Source organism: Bufo bufo, chromosome 8, assembly GCF_905171765.1.
Source record: "Bufo bufo chromosome 8, aBufBuf1.1, whole genome shotgun sequence".
NCBI lineage: Eukaryota > Metazoa > Chordata > Amphibia > Anura > Bufonidae > Bufo > Bufo bufo.
Window position 1 is genome coordinate 62,592,217 of NC_053396.1, and position 22,108 is coordinate 62,614,324.

At 46.6% G+C, this 22,108-nt stretch overlaps 1 protein-coding gene across 2 annotated transcripts in view; it reads right to left on the reverse strand.

Annotated features, from left to right (window-relative positions):
• Positions 1-17,670, reverse strand: part of LOC120977987 (H(+)/Cl(-) exchange transporter 5) — a 216,644-nt gene extending 198,974 nt beyond the window's left edge. The window contains exon 1 of one of the 2 annotated variants that reach the window (XM_040406194.1): positions 17,503-17,670. Coding sequence is in view for 1 of the 2 variants with exons in the window: in XM_040406193.1 (XP_040262127.1) it covers positions 17,321-17,330 (10 nt within the window). In the remaining variant the exon portion in view is untranslated. The other variant, XM_040406193.1, reaches the window with a different exon arrangement.
• Positions 17,671-22,108: the final 4,438 nt, after the last annotated feature.

The window sequence follows — 22,108 nt, forward strand, 5'->3', positions numbered from 1 at the left end:
CAAACGCCTGGGAGAAGGACCCAAATGCAAGAAGGCGGCAAAAGAGAAACACCGAGCTCCGCCAAAGGCTGGAGAGAGAAAGTAGGACAGCTCCACGTAGTGGAGCTACCCAACATTCTAATTGACTCAGGCAAAAGCACAAACACCCTGAGGTCAACCCCTGACAGGCCAGGGGAACAAGGGAACATGGACTCATTGAAGGATAAACGAGTGAGGGAAGCCATAGCAAGGCTCACATGAGAAGGGAGCAGGCCTCCCCTCAGCGCAAAACAGGTGATGAAGATAAGCGCCCTATTGAAAGGAAAAAACCCCAAAGACGATAACAGAAACCGACAACCCTTGTAAAGGGAAGGGGTTGTAAGTAAATGCCAGGAAAAGAGAAAAGATGAGGCCGGCATCACAAAATCAGGAGACGAGGCACGACATAGTGACATAAATCTGTCAGTATGATTCTGTAGAAATAAGGTCAAGCAGAGGCACATAGCATTATAAATCATGATATGCCGTGCGCTCCTGCAAGTCCAGAGCGGAGGATCACACTCGCACACGGAGCGGGATTCCCGCAATGGACTCGCTCGTGTGAAACAGCCCTTAGGGTCCATTCACACGTCCGTTTTTTCTTTCCTGATCTGTTCCGTTTTTTGCTGAACAGATCTGGACCCATTCATTTTCAATGGGTCCTGGAAAAAAAACGGACAGCTCAATGTCTGATTTTTTTCAGGACCCATTGAAAATGAATGGGTCCAGATCTGTTCAGCAAAAAACGGAACAGATCAGGAAAGAAAAAACGGACGTGTGAATGGACCCTTAGGCTACTTTCACACCTGCACTAGCAGGGTCCGGCAGGCTGTTCCAGCGGGAGAACAGCCTGCCAGATCCGTGCTAATGCTAGCCCACCGTGCCGCCAGAAGTCCACTCCGGCCCCATTTACTATAATGGGGGCAGGCCGGAGGTCCAGCCACAGCACGGCAAACATGTCGAGAGGCGGTCAGGCAAAAAACGCAGAGTGCTGGTGGGGAACAGCCTGCCGGACCCCGATACCGCAAGTGTGAAAGTAGCCTTAGTGCAAGGCCACATGGTCATACAGCAGGTCCACCAATGATAAGGCTACTTTCACATCAGTGTTTTCCATCATGGGATCTGAAAAACGGGGTAAAACACTTCAGTTTTGTCCCTATTCATTACACCAGATACGGATGGGGCATGAAACACAATGGTGCCGAATCTATTTTCTCACACACCGACTGACTTAGGCCACTTTCACACTAGCGTTTTAGTTTTCCGGTGTTGAGATCAGTCATAGGGGCTCAATACCGGGAAAAAAACTGAACTGAACAGAATGCTCCAAAATGCATTCCGTTTGGTTGCGTTCCCAGACTGGAGAGCAAATTGCAACATGTAGTTTGTTTTCTGCCCTGGAATGCGGAGCAAGATGGATCCGGCATGATCCCCAATGCAAGTCAATGGGGACGGACCCATTTTCTCTGACACAATAGAAAACGGATCCGTCCTCCATTGACTTTTAATGAAGATCATGACAGATCCGTCTTGGCAATGTGAAAGATAATACAACCGGATCCATTCATAACGGCTGCAGATGGTTGTATTATCAGTAACGGAAACGTTTTTGCTGAACCCTGCCGGATCCAGTGTGAAAATAGCCTTAAGGAACTTTCACACTTGCGGCAGAGGATTCCGGCAGGATGCCAGATCCGGCAATCTGGACGCAAATGGATGCATTTGTGAGACTGATCCGGATGCGGATCAGTCTCACAAATGCATTGCAATACTGGATCCGTCTTTCCGGTTGTCATCCGGAAAAACGGATTCGGTATTTAATGGCCTGCGCATGCGCGGACGGAAAGAACAGATACATTTTGCCCGAACACTTGGGGCCGATGTTCTGCCAGAAAACCTTAACTCGTCAGATTCCCTTACCCCGCGTGACTTTCAGGGGGTGTGCGCCTCCACGGAAGTGTAGCACCGCGGCACAGCGCTTCCGCGCAAGCGCAGTACCAGGGTATTGGTAAGTTAAAATTACAGTGAGCAGTGATTCATGGACGCGCGCACGAACACCGCACGTGCACCCAACCACGCGTGCGCTCTCAGGGGTAAGGAGATCTGACGGTCTTTTGTCTTGTTAAATCTCTTTACCCTCACACTGCGCACACACAGATTGAAACCAGACAGTAATGAATGTGAAGTGCGCTGTGTAGTGAAGGTAAGGAGATTTTACAATCCACGCGTGCGCAGTGTGAGGGTAAGGAGATTTAACAAGACAAAAGACCGTCACATCTCCTTACCTGAGAGTGCACTCGCGGTGTCTGTGCGCACGTCCATGAGTCAACGCTCACTGTGATTTTACCTTACACATGCCCTGGTACTTGCGCAAAGGCACACACCCCCAGAAGTCACGTGGGGTAAAGGAATCTGACAATTTAAGGTTTTCTGACAGAACACTGGATCCGGCACAAATATATTTCAATGGAAATTAATGCCGGATCCGGCATTCCAGCAAGTGTTCAGGATTTTTGGCCAGAGAGAAAACTGCAGCATGCTACGGTATTTTCTCCGGCCAAAAAACGTAAGAAGGACTGAACGGAAGACATCCTGATGCATCCTGAACGGAGTGCTCTACATTCAGAATGCATGGGGATATAACTGAAAAGTTATTTTCCGGTATTGAGCCCCTAGGACGGAACTCTATGCCGGAAAAGAAAAACGCTAGTGTGAAAGTACCCTTAGGCTGAGTTCACATCACCGTTCAGCCTTTTCCGTACTCCTGCTCCGTTTAGGAGCAGGAGAAGGGAAAGGACGGAGAAGGCACATAACTGACGCCAAACTGAGACCTTAGGACCCCATAGAATATAATGGGGTCTGTTATGTTTCCGCTCAGAAGATGATTTTGAAGTGGAGACAAAAGTCCTGCATGCACAACTTTTGTCTCCGCTCCAAAATCATCTTCTGAGCGGAAACATAATGGACCCCATTATAGTCTATGGGGTCCTTAGGCTCCGTTATGTGCCAAATCCGTCCTTTCCGTTCTGGAACAGTGATGTGAACGAAGCCTTAGGGTACTTTCACACTTGCAGCAGGACGGATCCGACAGGCTGTTCACCATGTCGGATCCGTCCTTCCGCTATTTCGCCGTGCCGCCGCTCCGTCCCCATTGACTATAATAGGGACGGGGCGGAGCTCCGGCGCAGCACGGCAGTGCACGGCGAAAGCCGCCGGACCCAAAAAGTCAGACATGCAGGACTTTTAGTCTGGCGGCCTTTCGCCGTGCACTTCTGTGCTGCGCCGGAGCTCCGCCCCTTCCCTATTATAGTCAATGGGGACGAAGCGGTGGTCCGGCGGCACGGCGAAATAGCGGAAGGACGGATCCGACATGGTGAACAGCCTGTCGGATCCGTCCTGCCGCAAGTGTGAAAGTAGCCTAAGGGCTCTTTCACACTTGCGCTTTTGTTTTCCGGCATAGAGTTCCGTCGTCGGGGCTCTATGCCGGAAAAATCCTGATCAGGATTATCCCCATGCATTCTGAATGGAGAGAAATCCGTTCAGGATGCATCAGGATTAGTGTTGAGCAAACTTCTGTTTTAAGTTCGGCGTCTAAAGTTAGCGAAGAATCCCAATATGGATTCCGAATTCCGTTGTGGTCCGTGGTAGCGGAATCAATAATTGGCCATTATTGATTCCGCTACCACGGACCACAACGGAAATCGGAATCCATATCGGGATTCTTCGCTAACTTTAGACGCCGAACTTAAAACAGAAGTTCGCTCTACACTAATCAGGATGTCTTCAGTTCAGGACCGGAATGTTTTTTGGCCGGAGAAAATACCGCAGCATGCTGCGCTTTTTGCTCCGGTCAAAAATCCTGAACACTAGCCGCATCGACGGATCCGAAATAATAGCCCATTGAAATGTATTATTCCGTCCTAACATCTTCAGTTGTTACGATGCAACGACGGATCCGGAAGATGCGTCTGCGCCAGGAAGTAGGAAGGACTTGGCTGGCACGAAAAGAGACTGATCCGGAAATCCTGAAGCCAACATCAACGTTTTTTTTCCGGATCCGTCGTACGGATCCGGCCCCATACCGGATCCGTACGACGGATCCGGAAAAAAAAACATTGATGTTGGCTTCAGGATTTCCAGATCAGTCTCTTACCAAAAAAGCCGGAAAGACGCATCCGGAAAGAAAAAATTATGCTTTCTTACGCGTTTTTCCGGATCCGGCGTGTAATTCCGGCAAATGGAGTACACTACAGATCCGGACAACGCAAGTGTAAAAGAGCCCTTAGGGCTCTTTCACACTTGCATTGTCCAGATCCGGCGTGTACTCCATTTGCCGGAATTACACGCCGGATCCGGAAAAACGCAAGTGAACTGAAAGCATTTGAAGACGGATCCGTCTTCAAAATGCGTTCAGTGTTACTATGGCACCCAGGACGCTATTAAAGTCCTGGTTGCCGTAGTAGTAGTAGTGGGGAGCGGGGGAGCAGTATACTTACAGTCCGTGCGGCTCCCGGGGCGCTCCAGAATGACGTCAGAGCGCCCCATGCGCATGGATGACGTGATCCATGCGACACGTCATCCATGCACGTGGGGCGCCCTGACGTCACTCTGAAGCGCCCCGGGAGCCGCACAGATGGTAAGTATACTGCTCCCCCGCTCCCCATTACACTTTACCATGGCAAACAGGACCTTAGCGTCCCGGCAGCCATGGTAACCACTCTGAAAAAGCTAAACGTCGGATCTGGCAATGAGCCAGGCTATGAGCTGAGCGCTGCGATTGGCAAGCGCTACAGCATAGGAGAAGAAGACGCCGGCAGGATCAAGTGGGTGGAGCCTAACTACTTACATACCGGAGGCTATACCGGGCGAACGGAGCGGCGCCCGGGGATAACAGTAAGTGCAGGGGGATCCCTGGGCGCCGCTCTACACCTCTGTATAGTTAGTTTAGAGGCTTTCCTCTGGTGAAAGGTCCTCTTTAACCGCTTGCCGCACATGTAACGCCGAAAGGCGTCATTGCGGCGGCTCTCCCAGGCTACGCTAACGCCGATTGGCGTCATCTCACACACAGGCGCGCGCGTTCACAGGATCGGAAGGTAAGCGAGTGGATCTCCAGCCTGCCAGCGGCGATCGTTCGCTGGCAGGCTGGAGATGTGATTTTTTTAACCCCTAACAGGTATATTAGACGCTGTTTTGATAACAGCGTCTAATATACCTGCTACCTGGTCCTCTGGTGGTCCCTTTTGTTTGGATCGACCACCAGAGGACACAGGTAGCTCAGCAATATGTAGCACCAAGCACCACACTACACTACACCCCCCTCCCTGTCACTTATTAACCCCTTATTAGCCCCTGATCACCCCATATAGACTCCCTGATCACCCCCCTGTCATTGATCACCCCCCTGCAAAGCTCCATTCAGACGTCCGCATGATTTTTACGGATCCACTGATAGATGGATCGGATCCGCAAAACGCATACGGACGTCTGAATGGAGCCTTACAGGGGCGTGATCAATGACAGGGGTGATCACCCCATATAGACTCCCTGATCACCCCTCTGTCATTGATCACCCCCCTGTCATTGATCACCCCCCTGTAAGGCTGCATTCAGATGTCCGTATGATTTTTACGGATCCACCGATACATGGATCGGATCCGCAAAACACATACGGACATCTGAATGGAGCCTTATAGGGGGGTGATCAATGACAGGGGGGTGATCACCCCATATAGACTCCCTGATCACCCCCCTGTCATTGATCACCCCCCTGTCAGGCTCCATTCAGACATTTTTTTGGCCCAAGTTAGCGGAAATTATTATTTGTTTTCTTACAAAGTCTCATATTCCACTAACTTGTGTCAAAAAATAAAATCTCACATGAACTCACCATACCCCTCACGGAACCCAAATGCATAAAATTTTTAGACATTTATATTCCAGACTCACGCTTTAGGGCCCCTAGAATGCCAGGGCAGTATAAATACCCCACATGTGACCCCATTTCGGAAAGAAGACACCCCAAGGTATTCCGTGAGGGGCATATTGAGTCCATGAAAGATTAAAATTTTTGTCCCAAGTTAGCGGAAAGGGAGACTTTGTGAGAAAAAAAATATATATATCAATTTCCGCTAACTTGTGCCAAAAAAAAAATATTTCTATGAACTCGCCATGCCCCTAATTAAATACCTTGGGGGGGTCTTCTCTCCAAAATGGGGTCACATGTGGGGTATTTATACTGCCCTGGCATTCTAGGGGCCCTAAAGCGTGAGAAGAAGTCAGGGATCCAAATGTCTAAAAATGCCCTCATAAAAGGAATGTGGGCCCCTTTGCGCATCTAGGCTGCAAAAAAGTGTCACACATGTGGTATCGCCGTACTCAGGAGAAGTTGGGCAATGTGTTTTGGGGTGTCATTTTACATATACCCATGCTGGGTGAGATAAATATCTTGGTCAAATGCCAACTTTGTATAAAAAAAAATGGGAAAAGTTGTCTTTTGCCGAGATATTTCTCTCACCCAGCATGAGTATATTAATAAGACACCCCAAAACACATTCCCCAACTTCTCCTGAGTACGGAGATACCACATGTGTGACACTTTTTTGCAGCCTAGGTGGGCAAAGGGGCCCACATTCCAAAGAGCACCTTTCGGATTTCACAGGTCATTTACCTACTTACCACACATTAGGGCCCCTGGAAAATGCCAGGGCAGTATAACTACCCCACAAGTGACCCCATTTTGGAAAGAAGACACCCCAAGGTATTCCGTGAGGGGAATGGCGAGTTCATAGAACTTTATATTTTTTGTCACAAGTTAGTGGAAAATGATGATTTTTTATTTTTTTTTCCCTTGCAAAGTCTCATATTCCACTAACTTGTGACAAAAAATAAAAACTTCCATGAACTCACTATGCCCATCACGAAATACCTTGGGGTGTCTTCTTTCCAAAATGGGGTCACTTGTGGGGTAGTTATACTGCGCTGGCATTCTAGGGGCCCAAATGTGTGGTAAGAAGTTTGAAATCAAAATGTGTAAAAAATGACCGGTGAAATCCGAAAGGTGCTCTTTGGAATATGGGCCCCTTTGCCCACCTAGGCTGCAAAAAAGTGTCACACATGTGGTATCTCCGTACTCAGGAGAAGTTGGGGAATGTGTTTTGGGGTGTCATTTTACATATACCCATGCTGGGTGAGAGAAATATCTTGGCAAAAGACAACTTTTCCCATTTTTTTATACAAAGTTGGCATTTGACCAAGATATTTATCTCACCCAGCATGGGTATATGTAAAATGACACCCCAAAACACATTCCTCAATTTCTCCTGAGTACGGCGATACCACATGTGTGGCACTTTTTTGCAGCCTAGGTGGGCAAAGGGGCCCACATTCCAAAGAGTACCTTTCGGATTTCACCGGTCATTTTTTACACATTTTGATTTCAAACTTCTTACCACACATTTGGGCCCTAGAATGCCAGGGCAGTATAACTACCCCACAAGTGACCCCATTTTGGAAAGAAGACACCCCAAGGTATTCGCTGATGGGCATAGTGAGTTCATAGAAGTTTTTATTTTTTGTCACAAGTTAGTGGAATATGAGACTTTGTAAGAAAAAAATTAATAAAAAATCATCATTTTCCGCTAACTTGTGACAAAAAATAAAAAGTTCTATGAACTCACTATGCCCATCAGCGAATACCTTAGGGTGTCTACTTTCCGAAATGGGGTCATTTGTGGGGTGTTTGTACTGTCTGGGCATTGTAGAACCTCAGGAAACATGACAGGTGCTCAGAAAGTCAGAGCTGCTTCAAAAAGCGGAAATTCACATTTTTGTACCATAGTTTGTAAACGCTATAACTTTTACCCAAACCATTTTTTTTTTTTACCCAAACATTTTTTTTTTATCAAAGACATGTAGAACAATAAATTTAGAGAAAAATGTATATAATGGATGTGTTGTTCTTTGCAAAATTTTACAACTGAAAGTGAAAAATGTTATTTTGCAAAAAAAAATCGTTAAATTTCGATTAATAACAAAAAAAGTAAAAATGTCAGCAGCAATGAAATACCACCAAATGAAAGCTCTATTAGTGAGAAGAAAAGGAGGTAAAATTCATTTGGGTGGTAAGTTGCATGACCGAGCAATAAACCGCTAAAGTTGTGGAGTGCCGATTTGTAAAAAAGGGCCTGGTCACTAGGGGGGTATAAACCTGTGGTCCTTAACCACCTCCGGACCGCTGTACGCACAGACGCGTCCTGGAGGTGGTTGTTTCATTCCGAGTGGACGCGCCGGCGCGTCCTCTCGCGAGACGCGAGATTTCGGTCACAGCCGGCCCGCGCATGCGCATCGCGGGCCGGCAAATGTTCGAGGAGAATTGCATCAGCAACCTGCCAGCCAATGATCGTCGCTGGCAGGTTGCTGATTTTTAAAAAAATCGAATCACAAGCCATATAACAGATCATATTAGTAAATATGATCTGTTATATGGCTTGTCTGCTCCTGTGCTGGTCCTTTTCGTCGGTTGGATCCAGCACAGGAGCAGACTGAACTGTGAGTACACCAAACACTACACCTTAGCCCCAGATCACCCCCCTGCACCCCAATTAACCCTTTGATCACCCCTTTGATCGCCCCTGTCAATCACTAGTGAAAGGAAAAAAAGTGATCAGTGTAAACTGTCACTTTTTTTTTTCACTGGTATTGACTGTTAGGTTTTAGGGATAGTTTAGGGCCCTTGGTTAGGTAGTTAGCGTCAGTTAGCGCCCAGCCCACCGCACCGCAGTCACTTTTATTCGCTGATTAGAGTATCGCTAATCAGCATTTGTACTTTTATAGTATCTGTAAGTGATCAAAACTGATCACGGTCAGATCTATAATAGTATTAGTGTCACTTTAGTTCGCCCTCCACCCAAAACGCAGTGTTTGCCCGATCAGGCCTGATCGGTCGCCCACACGTGCGTTCACCCACGCCCGCCCCACCGCAGTGACAAAAAATTATTATTTTTTGATCACTGCACATTCACTTTACAAGCGCTGCGTTGATAAAAAAAATCAGTTTTGATATTTTTTTTATCAATCGCAGCGGCCTCCGGTACTTCGCTAGCCTCCCATTTGTAAGACAGGCTTGCTTTTTTTCTTGGGTAGTCTCAGGGAATACCCCTAAATTTAGTAGTCCAAATGTCAAACAGGGGGTATTCTTCTGAAGAGGCCTACAGGATTCTGACCCAGTCGGATGAGGAGTGGGAACCCTCATCTGACGAATCTAGCGGGTCAGAATATGAACCTGTGGAAAGCAGTGGCTCTCTGACCCAAAGTTCGGACGACGAGGAGGTGGAGGTCCCTGACAGCACCAGGTGTACCCGGCCCCGTGTCGCTAGACCACAGGTTACGCAGGATCCGCTTCAAGAGCAGCAGAGTGGGGCTGTCGCTGCCGGATCACGTGGTGAGGCATACACCAGCAGCGCAGACCTTCCTGGACCTAGTACCAGCACTGCCGTACAACATGGTGACGTGGCGAGCACCAGAAGTGCAGTTGAAGCTGGTACGGTGGCACGTGCAGTAGTTACCCCGTCGCAGCCACCGCACAGACAGGCCCGTAGAGCCCCTAGAATCCCTGAGGTGCTGGCAAACCCTGATTGGCAGTCACCAACTTCAGCCGCACCAGTAGTTCCCCCTTTCACCGCCCAGTCTGGAGTTCGGGTTGAGACGGCTCAAATCGGTTCGGCCCTGGGATTTTTTGAGCTGTTCTTGACTGCGGAGCTCTTGGACTTAGTCGTGGCAGAGACAAACCGGTATGCCACACAATTTATAACCGCAAGCCCGGAAAGCTATTATGCCCAGCCTTTCCGGTGGAAACCAGTCCAAGTTTCCGAACTTAAAATTTTTCTGGGCCTTCTCCTCAACATGGGCCTGACAAAAAAGCATGAATTGCGGTCATATTGGTCAACGCACCCAATTCATCACATGCCCATGTTCTCTGCTGCTATGTCCAGGACACGATTTGAGACCATCCTGCGTTTTCTGCATTTTAGCGACAACACCACCTCCCGTCCCAGAGGCCACCCAGCTTTTGACCGGCTCCACAAAATTCGGCCCCTCATAGACCATTTCAACCAGAAATTTGCTGATTTGTATACCCCTGAGCAAAACATCTGCGTAGACGAGTCCCTAATACATTTTACCGGGCGCCTTGGCTTCAAACAATACATCCCAAGCAAGCGTGCCCGGTATGGGGTCAAATTGTATAAGCTCTGTGAAAGGGCCACAGGCTATACCCACAAATTTCGGATCTATGAGGGAAAAGATCAGACCCTGGAGCCGGTCGGTTGCCCTGACTACCTGGGGAGCAGTGGGAAGACAGTCTGGGACTTGGTGTCACCCTTATTCGGCAAGGGGTACCATCTTTATGTGGACAATTTTTACACAAGTGTGGCCCTCTTTAGGCATTTGTTTCTAGAACGGATTTGAGCCTGTGGGCTTCCCCCAACGGCTTGTAACCACCCGTCTTGCAAGGGGGAAGAGGGCTGCCTTGTGTAACGAAGAACTGCTCGCGGTGAAATGGAGAGACAAGCGTGACGTTTACATGCTCTCCTCCATTCACGCAGACACGACAATCCAAATTGAAAGGGCAACCCGTGTCATTGAAAAGCCCCTCTCAGTCCACGACTATAATGCGCTCATGGGAGGGGTGGACTTCAATGACCAGATGTTGGCTCCCTATTTAGTTTCCCGCAGAACCAGACGCTGGTATAAGAAGGTGTCTGTATATTTAATTCAATTGGCGCTGTATAATAGTTTTGTTCTCTACAGTAAGGCTGGGAGAACAGGATCCTTCCTCAAATTACAGGAAGAGATCATCGCGAACCTCCTTTACCCAGGAGGTTCCGTGGCCCCATCCACCAGTGTAGTTAGCCGTCTACACGAGCGACATTTCCCCAGTGTCGTTGCTGGTACCTCAACCCAACCGCCACCCCGAAAAAAATGTCGTGTCTGTAGCAGGAGTGGAATAAGGCTTGACACCCGCTATTTCTGTCCTGACTGTCCTGACCACCCTGCCCTATGCTTAGGTGAGTGTTTCCGGAAGTACCACACACAGGTACACCTAGCATAGGGATTGCATCTCACAGGACAGGCACACAGGGCTATTAGGGCCCTTTTACTCACAGCTGCTGCAAACCTCTCCTTTCACCTGGGATAAAGTGCATAACGTACTTCGCCACATCTTTGGGCGATTTGCGCTTTGCACATTGTCCCATGGGGAAGGAGAGGTTTGTTCTATAAAGGTAAAAAAAAACTAAACAAAAAAAAAATTACCGGTAAGTAAAAAAGTTTAAAAAGTTAATATGTTCTGTTCTAAAGTTAATAAAGTTAGGCTACTTTCACACTTGCGTTGTTCTTTTCCGGCATAGAGTTCCGTCACAGGGGCTCTATACCGGAAAAGAACTGATCAGGTATGTCCCCATGCATTCTGAATGGAGAGTAATCCGTTCAGTTTGCATCAGGATGTCTTCAGTTCAGTCGTTTTGACTGATCAGGCAAAAGAGAAAACCGTAGCATGCTACGGTTTTATCTCCGGCCAAAAAAACTGAAGACTTGCCTGAATGCCGGATCAGGCATTTTTTCCCATAGGAATGTATTAGTGCCGGATCCGGCATTCAGAATACCGGAATGCCGGATCCGTCCTTCCGGTATGCGCATGCGCAGACTGAAAAAAAGGTGAAAAAATAAATGCCGGATCCGTTTTTGCCGGATGACACCGGAAAGACGGATCCGGCATTTCAATGCATTTTTTCGACTGATCAGGCATTTTTAAGACTGATCAGGATCCTGATCAGTCTTACTAATGCCATCAGTTAGCATACATTTTGCCTGATCCGGCAGGCAGTTCCGGCGACGGAACTGCTTGCCGGATCTCTCTGCCGCAAGTGTGAAAGTAGCATTATTGCGTTGCGGCCTGGTTTTTTCTTTTTTGTTTTGTTTTTTTTACCTTTCAGGTGGACCAACCGATCGACTAGCTGCAGCACTGATGTGCATTCTGACAGAAGCATTGCGCTGCTGTCAGATTACACGTAAGTCGGTGTATGCGGCGCTGCAAGACGAGATTTCTCCTCTGCAGTAAAAGATACGTTTGCCGAGGCATATGAGCTGAGGAGGTGGCGGTGTTCATATACTTTGGCAAACACTTTGTATATATATAAAAAAAAAAAATCCCGGCAATGATTTATTCAGCTAAGTGGGTATGGATGTTGGGCGGAGCTCCTATGTCCTGGCAGACGCCTTTCCCCTCCTTTTTCTTTTTTTGGCAGAGATTTTTTCATCCACATTGATCGATGCGAATGAAGAAATCTGTGCCGTTCATTTTTTTCTTTCAGCCCAGAGGCTGAACGGAAAAAAAAAAATCTCATTACCTGTATGCTCAATATAAGGAGAATAGCAGAAACTCCTAATGCTGGGCATACATGTAATGATTGCGGAGACCCTCAAATGCCAGGGCAGTACAAACACCCCACAAATAACACCATTTTGGAAAGAAGACACCCCAAGGTATTCGCTGAGGGGCATATTGAGTCCATGAAAGATTGAAATTTTTGTCCCAAGTTAGCGGAAAGGGAGACTTTGTGAGAACAAAATCAAAAAAATCAATTTCCGCTAACTTGTGCCAAAAAATTTTTTTTTCTATGAACTCGCCATGCCCCTCATTGAATACCTTGGGGTGTCTTCTTTCCAAAATGGGGTCACATGTGGGGTATTTATACTGCCCTGGCATTTTAGGGGCCCCAAAGTGTGAGAAGAATGTCTAAAAATGCCCTCCTAAAAGGAATTTGGGCACCTTTGCCCACCTAGGCTGCAAAAAAGTGTCACACATCTGGTATCTCCGTACTCGGGAGAAGTTGGGGAATGTGTTTTGAGGTGTCTTTTTACATATACCCATGCTGGGTGAGATAAATATCTTGGTCAAATGCCAACTTTGTATAAAAAAAATGGGAAAAGTTGTCTTTTGCCAAGATATTTCTCTCACCCAGCATGGGTATATGTAAAATGACACCACAAAACACATTCCCCACCTTCTCCTGAGTACGGAGATACCAGATGTGTGACACTTTTTTGCAGCCTAGGTGGGCAAAGGGGGCCACATTCCAAAGAGCACCTTTCGGATTTCACAGGTCATTTACCTACTTACCACACATTAGGGCCCCTGGAAAATGCCAGGGCAGTAAAACTACCCCACAAGTGACCCCATTTTGGAAAGAAGACACCCCAAGGTATTCCGTGAGGGGCATGGCAAGTTCCTAGAATTTTTTATTTTTTGTCACAAGTTAGTGGAAAATGATGATTTTTTTTTTTTTTTTCATACAAAGTCTCATATTCCATTAACTTGTGACAAAAAATAAAAACTAACTTGTGACAAAAAATAAAAACTTCCATGAACTCACTATGCCCATCAGCGAATACCTTGGGGTCTCTTCTTTCCAAAATGGGGTCACTTGTGGGGTAGTTATACTGCCCCGGCATTCTAGGGGCCCAAATGTGTGGTAAGGAGTTTGAAATCAAATTCTGTAAAAAATGACCTGTGAAATCCGAAAGGTGCTCTTTGGAATATGGGCCCCTTTGCCCACCTAGGCTGCAAAAAAGTGTCACACATCTGGTATCTCTGTATTCAGGAGAAGTTGAGGAATGTGTTTTGGGGTGTCTTTTTACATATACCCATGCTGGGTGAGATAAATATCTTGGTCAAATGCCAACTTTGTATAAAAAAATGGGAAAAGTTGTCTTTTGCCAAGATATTTCTCTCACCCAGCATGGGTATATGTAAAATGACACCCCAAAACACATTCCCCACCTTCTCCTGAGTACGGAGATACCAGATGTGTGACACTTTTTTGCAGCCTAGGTGGGCAAAGGGGCCCATATTCCAAAAAGCACCTTTCGGATTTCACAGGTCATTTTTTACAGAATTTGATTTCAAACTCCTTACCACACATTTGGGCCCCTAGAATGCCAGGGCAGTATAACTACCCCACAAGTGACCCCATTTTGGAAAGAAGAGACCCCAAGGTATTTCGTGATGGGCATAGTGAGTTCATAGAACTTTTTATTTTTTGTCACAAGTTAGTGGAATATGAGACTTTGTAAGAAAAAAAAAAAAAAAATCATCATTTTCCGCTAACTTGTGACAAAAAATAAAAAGTTCTATGAACTCACTATGCCCATCAGCGAATACCTTAGGGTGTGTACTTTCCGAAATGGGGTCATTTGTGGGGTGTTTGTACTGTCTGGGCATTGTAGAACCTCAGGAAACATGACAGGTGCTCAGAAAGTCAGAGCTGCTTCAAAAAGCGGAAATTCACATTTTTGTACCATAGTTTGTAAACGCTATAACTTTTACCCAAACCATTTTTTTTTTTTACCCAAACATTTTTTTTTTATCAAAGACATGTAGAACAATAAATTTAGAGCAAAATTTATATATGGATGTCGTTTTTTTTTGCAAAATTTTACAACTGAAAGTGAAAAATGTAATTTTTTTGCAAAAAAATCGTTAAATTTCGATTAATAACAAAAAAAGTAAAAATGTCAGCAGCAATGAAATACCACCAAATGAAAGCTCTATTAGTGAGAAGAAAAGGAGGTAAAATTTATTTGGGTGGTAAGTTGCATGACCGAGCAATAAACGGTGAAAGTAGTGTAGGTCAGAAGTGTAAAAAGTGGCCTGGTCATTAAGGGTGTTTAAGCACTGGGGGCTGAGGTGGTTAAAGAGGACCTTTCATCAGCATCAAGTATGTAAACTGAATATACATACATGGAGAGCGGCGCCCAGGGATCCCCCTGCACTTACTATTATCCCCGGGCGCCTCTCCGTTCTCCGGTTACAGGCTCCGGTAAAGTCATAAAGTGCAGGGGGATCCCTGGGCGCCGCTCTCCATGTATGTATATTCAGTTTACATACTTGATGCTGATGAAAGGTCCTCTTTAAGTGGTTAAGGCCGGATCCGGATCAATGCCTTTCAATGGGCATTAATTCCGGATTCGGCCTTGCGGCAAGTGTTCAGGATTTTTGACCGGAGCAAAAAGTGCAGCATGCTGCGGTATTTTCTCCGGTCAAAAAACGTTCCGTTCCGGAACTGAAGACATCTTGATACATCCTGAATGGATTTCTCTCCATTCAGAATGCATGGGGATAATCCTGATCAGGATTCTTCCGGCATAGAGCCCCGACGACGGAACTCTATGCCGGAAGAAAAGAACGCAAGTGTGAAAGAGCCCTAAGGCTACTTTCACACTTGCGTTGTTCTTTTCCGGCATAGAGTTCTGTCACAGGGGCTCTATACCGGAAAAGAACTGATCAGTTTTATCCCCATGCATTCTGAATGGAGAGTTAGGCTACTTTCACACTTGCGTTGTTCTTTTCCGGCATAGAGTTCCGTCACAGGGGCTCTATACCGGAAAAGAACTGATCAGGTATGTCCCCATGCATTCTGAATGGAGAGTAATCCGTTCAGTTTGCATCAGGATGTCTTCAGTTCAGTCGTTTTGACTGATCAGGCAAAAGAGAAAACCGTAGCATGCTACGGTTTTATCTCCGGCTAAAAAAACTGAAGACTTGCCTGAACGCCGGATCAGGCATTTTTTCCCATAGGAATGTATTAGTGCCGGATCCGGCATTCAGAATACCGGAATGCCGGATCCGTCGTTCCGGTATGCGCATGCGCAGACTGAAAAAAAGGTGAAAAAATAAATGCCGGATCCGTTTTTGCCGGATGACACCGGAAAGACGGATCCGGCATTTCAATGCATTTTTTCGACTGATCAGGCATTTTTAAGACTGATCAGGATCCTGATCAGTCTTACTAATGCCATCAGTTAGCATACATTTTGCCTGATCCGGCAGGCAGTTCCGGCGACGGAACTGCCTGCCGGATCTCTCTGCCGCAAGTGTGAAAGTAGCCTAATCCGTTCAGTTTGCATCAGGATGTCTTCAGTTCAGTCGTTTTGACTGATCAGGCAAAAGAGAAAACCGTAGCATGCTACGGTTTTATCTCCGGCTAAAAAAACTGAAGACTTGCCTGAATGCCGGATCAGGCATTTTTTCCCATAGGAATGTATTAGTGCCGGATCCGTCCTTCCAGTCTGCGCATGCGCAGACTGAAAAAAGGTGAAAAAATAAATGCCGGATCCGTTTTTGCCGGATGACACCGGAAAGACTGATCCGGCATTTCAATGCATTTTTTCGACTGATCAGGCATTTTTAAGACTGATCAGGATCCTGATCAGTCTTAGGGCTCTTTCACACCTGCGTTCTTTTCTTCCGGCATAGAGTTCCGTCGTCGGGGCTCTATGCCGGAAGAATCCTGATCAGGATTATCCTAATGCATTCTGAATGGAGAGAAATCCGTTCAGGATGCATCAGGATGTCTTCAGTTCCGGAACGGAACGTTTTTTGGCCGGAGAAAATACCGCAGCATGCTGCGCTTTTTGCTCCGGCCAAAAATCCGGAACACTTGCCGCAATGCCGGATCCGGAATTTTTGCCCATTGAAAGGCATTGATCCGGACTTAAGCTAAACGTCGTTTCGGCGCATTGCCGGAGCCGACATTTAGCTTTTTCTGAATGGTTACCATGGCTGCCGGGACGCTAAAGTCCTGTTTGCCATGGTAAAGTGTAGCGGGGAGCGGGGGAGCAGTATACTTACCGTCCGTGCGGCTCCCCGGGGCACTTCAGAGTGACGTCAGGGCGCCCCGATCACATGGATCACGTCATCCATGCGCATGGGGCGCTCTGACGTCATTCTGGAGCGCCCCGGGAGCCGCACGGACTGTAAGTATACTGCTCCCCCGCTCCCCACTACTACTATGGCAACCAGGACTTTAATAGCGTCCTGGGTGCCATAGTAACACTGAAAGCATTTTGAAGACTGTTCCGTCTTCAAATGCTTTCAGTACACTTGCGTTTTTCCGGATCCGGAGTGTAATTCCGGCAAATGGAGTACACGCCGGATCCGGACAACGCAAGTGTGAAAGAGCCCTTACTAATGCCATCAGTTAGCATACATTTTGCCTGATCCGGCAGGCAGTTCCGGCGACGGAACTGCTTGCCAGATCTCTCTGCCGCAAGTGTGAAAGTAGCCTAACAACGGTTTTAGTGCCGGATCCGTCTTTTTAGAGATAATACAACCGGATCTGTTCATAACGGATGCAGACGGTTTTATTATCCTAGAAGAAGTGAGCGAAATCATCATGTGCATGGAGGGGGCCAAGGGGACCTCCAGGCAGAGCTTACACCTCCCAAAAACTCCTCTGCTGTTTACCTGAAGACATGCAAGGCGCTAGACTGCCTCAGACACGTATCCTCACTGGAGCCAAAAGCAGCACCTACAGAGACGACCCACACGGACAAAGGAGATGCCACACACGTTTTCATCCAGTCACAGCAGCCATTGCCGGAGACACAGCCGGGCATTACAATATATGATATACGTCCTAGGCTTACCTCACACAGGAAGGGTAGCGTCTAACCTCCATGAGCCGTAAGGACCTCGTCGTGACGTCACAGGGTCAAGTGACATGCTAAAGTCACGTGGGTAATATCTACATCCCACACGCTGTAGTAATAAAGATGAGTAATATATCATAAAAATAATAACTAAGCCTAATAATAGTGTTTACGGTGAGACGCATTGTCACTTTTAAAAATGTTATGTGTCCTTGAGACGTCATAAGGACCTGATAGCGCATGGAGTTTAGACACTACCACACAGGTAGGCGAGTAACTGTAGCACGTGACATGACTTCACCAACCGGAGGCTCCTCCAAGTCGTTCTGTGACAGCTTACCAACAGCTGTACTGCTGCCAGAGAGGGAATTGCCTTAGTAATGCTTAGTTATGGTCTTCGCAAAAATGGCCTCCTGCTTGCAGCTTTTGGAGAAGTAGTGACTCGGTAGCAGCAGGGATGTGTACAGTTGGTTATGTGTACAGGGAACGTTTCCATTTCCGTCTGAGTTTCCTGTTGCATTGTTCAGTGTAGCACCCACCACCAAACCAAAAAGCACAATGATCTTTTACGCATGCTGCATATTTTCTACGGCCAAAATTCCGGAACACTTGCTGGAATGCCGGATCCAGTATTATTTTCCATTGAAATATATTAATGCCGGATCCGGTACCAAGTGTTCTGGAAAAACGGCATGCGCAGACCTTTAAAAATGTGAAAAAGAAATACCGGATCCGTTTTTCAAGGGGATGACAACCGGAGAGACGGATCCGGTATTTCAATGCATTTGTCAAACGGATCCGGAAACAAATGGTAGCCGTTTGCACTCGGATTTCCGGATCCGGCAGGCATTTCTGGCAACAGAACTGCCTGCTGGATTCCTCTAACGCTAGTGTGAAAGTTGCCTTAGCTATTTAAAAGTTTGCATGAAAAAGGAAGCTCCTATGTGTTTGTGTGAAGTACTGTACCAAGGGTGGGAATTGAACAGCAGTAAGTGTTTTCCGAGATTTTTATACTGATGACATATTGTCTGGATCTGATTGGTGGAGGTCCAACATCCGGGACCCCTGCTGATCAGTTGTTAGAGAAAGCACCAGCACTCCAGCTCACTAAGCACAGCACCATACATAGTATAGCGGATGTGCTTTGTAATGCAGCTCAGCCCCATTCAAGTGAGCTGCACCTAGGCCATGTATACCTCCCAACTGTCCCGGATCCTTGGGGACAGTCCTGGATTTCAGTGGCGGTCCCGGTACCGGGGAGCTATGTCCAGCTCTGCTTCCATAGGTAATCCACTCTCTGCTCCATCATTCCTCCCCCTATCTGCTGGTCTGGACAGGGGGCGGGGCTGGCCTGCAGCTCGGTGTATCCTGCTGCTGGGGAACGGCGTATGTGGAGTTTTTTTTGTTTTTTTTTTACTACCTGTGAAGGGGGCACTTTACTGGGAATATTACTTTGAGGGGGCACAGCTGGGCATATTACTGTGAGGGGCCTAACTATTGTGAGCTGGCACAGTCCTAAGCATATTACTGTGAGGGTGCACATATCTAGGCATAATCTGTAAAGGGAACACAATGCTGGCATAACTACTGTGGTGGCATAAAGGGGGAATAATTACTATATGTGGGGATTTAGGGGAATGGGTGGGATTAGGTGTTTAGTTATGTTTTGGATGGAGTTAGACGCTTGGTCTAGTGCGGAAAAAAATTGCCTATCCCTCTTCCTTGTTTTCTAAAGTTGGGAGGTATGTCACTGGCCTAGGAAAAGCAGAGAAGGCTGCGGCTCAAACAGCTATCAGCAGGGATCCCAGGTGTCGGACCCCACCAATCAGATACCAGGATTTCCAACCAGAATTTTTCTTTTTTCTGGACAACCTATCCCAAAATCACAGACAGACAATATTTTTTTATGGACAAACTAGATGTCCAGCCCTGTCAATCAACAGACAGTTGGGTGCTTATTCACCTGTGGGGACAGCCCCTCACCGGAGAACAGCTTTTGCTACTGCATCAATTTGGTTAGAATTGATTTGCCCATCCCTAAAATCATGATAATTTCCGCAAACTTTTTCATGGAAAAATGTATACATCAGGTATATATAAAAAAACAACATATGAACTTAGCCTTAGTTGGGCACTGTATGGTGGCCTTATTTATCTGTCAACGAAGGGAGACTTTGATTGAAGATGCTGTACAGGACACAGAGGACCTTTCACTAGAATAAAAAATGTAAACTAAGTATACAGACATGGAGAGCGGCGCCGCTCCATTCTCCCGGTATAGGCTCCGGTATCTTCATATGTTCGGCTCAACTGGGTGGAACCTGCCGGCGTCTCCTTCTCCCAGGCTGTAGCGCTGGCCAATCGCAGCGCTCAGCTCATAGCCTGAGAGAAAAAAAAAACTCTCAGGCTATGAGCTGAGCGCTGCGATTGGCCAGCGCTACAGCCTGGGAGAAGGAGACGCCGGCAGGCTCCACCCAGTTGAGCCGAACATATGAAGATACAGGAGCCTATACCGGGAGAACGGAGCGGCGCCCAGGGACAATAGTAAGTGCAGGGAGATCCCTGGGTGCCGCTCTCCATGTCTGTATGCTTAGTTTAGATTTTTTATTCTAGTGAAAGGTCCTCTTTAAAGACTTATCTACGCAAAACACAAAGACTTTTCTCAAATACAGATCATTAACAAATCAGATGGTTTCCCTCAATATTACAGGGACACCAGTATTATTTTCATGATAGCAGAGGGAGGTCAAAATCTGGTGAAATCCACTTTTTCTCTGGGAGGTACCAAATGTGAAGGGGAGGAGCTGCTTTTAAATGCCAAAGTGGATCTTTGTGCTCACATCTGGTCAGGATTCGGGGTGAAAAAAATCAGTTTTTGGCCAGTAGAATACAAAAGGAGCAAATATTTAGATGCAAAAATGTTCCTCACCTCCTGCCAAGAACCTGAATTGTATTAATGCCATGTAATCATACTTCCCGATGTAACATTCTGCCAAGGTAAAGGTGAAGGATACAGCTTCTTCTGCTAGAGGAGGAGATAGCTGCCTGTAAAGGATTACTCTGCTAGAGGAGGAGATAGCTGCCTGTAAAGGATTACCCTGCTAGAGGAGGAGATAGCTGCCTGTAAAGGATTACCCTGCTAGAGGAGGAGATAGCTGCCTGTAAAGGATTACCCTGCTAGACTTCTGGGTGACTGATGACAACTCTGCTAAGATATCATATTGTTAGTGTGTGACTCCCAGGTTGTCATGGTCGTGTTGCTCCAATATTATGGCCTAGCAGAGGACACTAAAAGATCTGATAGAACTTTGGATACAAGTAGAGTTATCCATTCTGTTATGCTAAACTAACAGTTCCATTAAAAACAGAAGGCGGCAGTAGGTGTGAACAGGGTCTTATGGCGGTGATTTATCAAGATTAGCATTTTCTACGCCAGTCTTGATAATCTCTGCACAGCCAGAAGATGCGCATGACTCGTCATAAACTGTGCGGAATTAAATTTATGCCGTCTCGTAGTTGATATTACTCATTATTTACACCAGAAAACTTTAGTAAAAAATGATAAATCTGCCATGGTTGATGGTCCCGCCAACATCATAACCCCTTTTGGAAAGTGGCAAGGGCATCAGTATTTGATCGGTGGGGGTCCAACACCCAGGACCCCCGGGGATTTGCTGTTTGAGAAGGCACGGGCGCTAGCAGTAGCACCGCAGCCTTCTCTCAGTTTAGTTTAAGCTAAGTGATGTCATTGTTCATCAGTCACATGGCCTAAGAACAGATAAGCCCCATAGAAGTGAATGGGCTGAGCTCCAATACCAAGGACATCAACTACACGCGCTGTACTTGCTGAGCAGGGAAAAGGATGCTATGCTCACAGAACGTCTGGCACCTTCTAAAACAGCTGATTGAAAAGGGGTCCTGGGTGTCGGACTTCCACCAATCAGATACTGATGACCTATTCAGAGAACAGGTTATCAGTATACAGTCAGGTCCATAAATATTGGGACATCAACACAATTCTAAGATTTTTGGCTCTATACACCACAATGGATTTGAAATGATTACGATTCCCACTGCTTTGCGCATGCGTGCAGTCTTACAATTATTTACAACTACCCACTGCGTAAGCACTGGGACTTAGACATCTTGTAATATATGATTTAATATAAGCATGCCTTGGGCCTATTTATATGATACTGTCTCGCCACTTATCTACGCATGCGTACCGTCATAGGACTAGATCAATTTCCCATTCTTGCATTGCACGTATTGGGTATTGACTAGTGTGCTCCTATTAGGTGGTAGTCTTTTTTCCGGATGTCTAGGTCACCAGTGCTCTTATGCTTAGGCCTCTGGTGTCAGATACGGTTCTGCTATTGTTACTCGGTATTAGGACAGATTTCACCCTTTATCTACCCTGCCTTATATGTCTGTGGAACTAGCCAGTTTGGTGGCTGTGGTCCTTATTGCGCATATAAATGTGATATTAATATTTATAACTTATTTTACTGTTTTGCTCTCTGAGGTTTTTAAATTGCACTACCATATGATGGCTGGACTATTTTACTTCCCAGCACTGTCCCCATATGCTTTTGTCTATTTT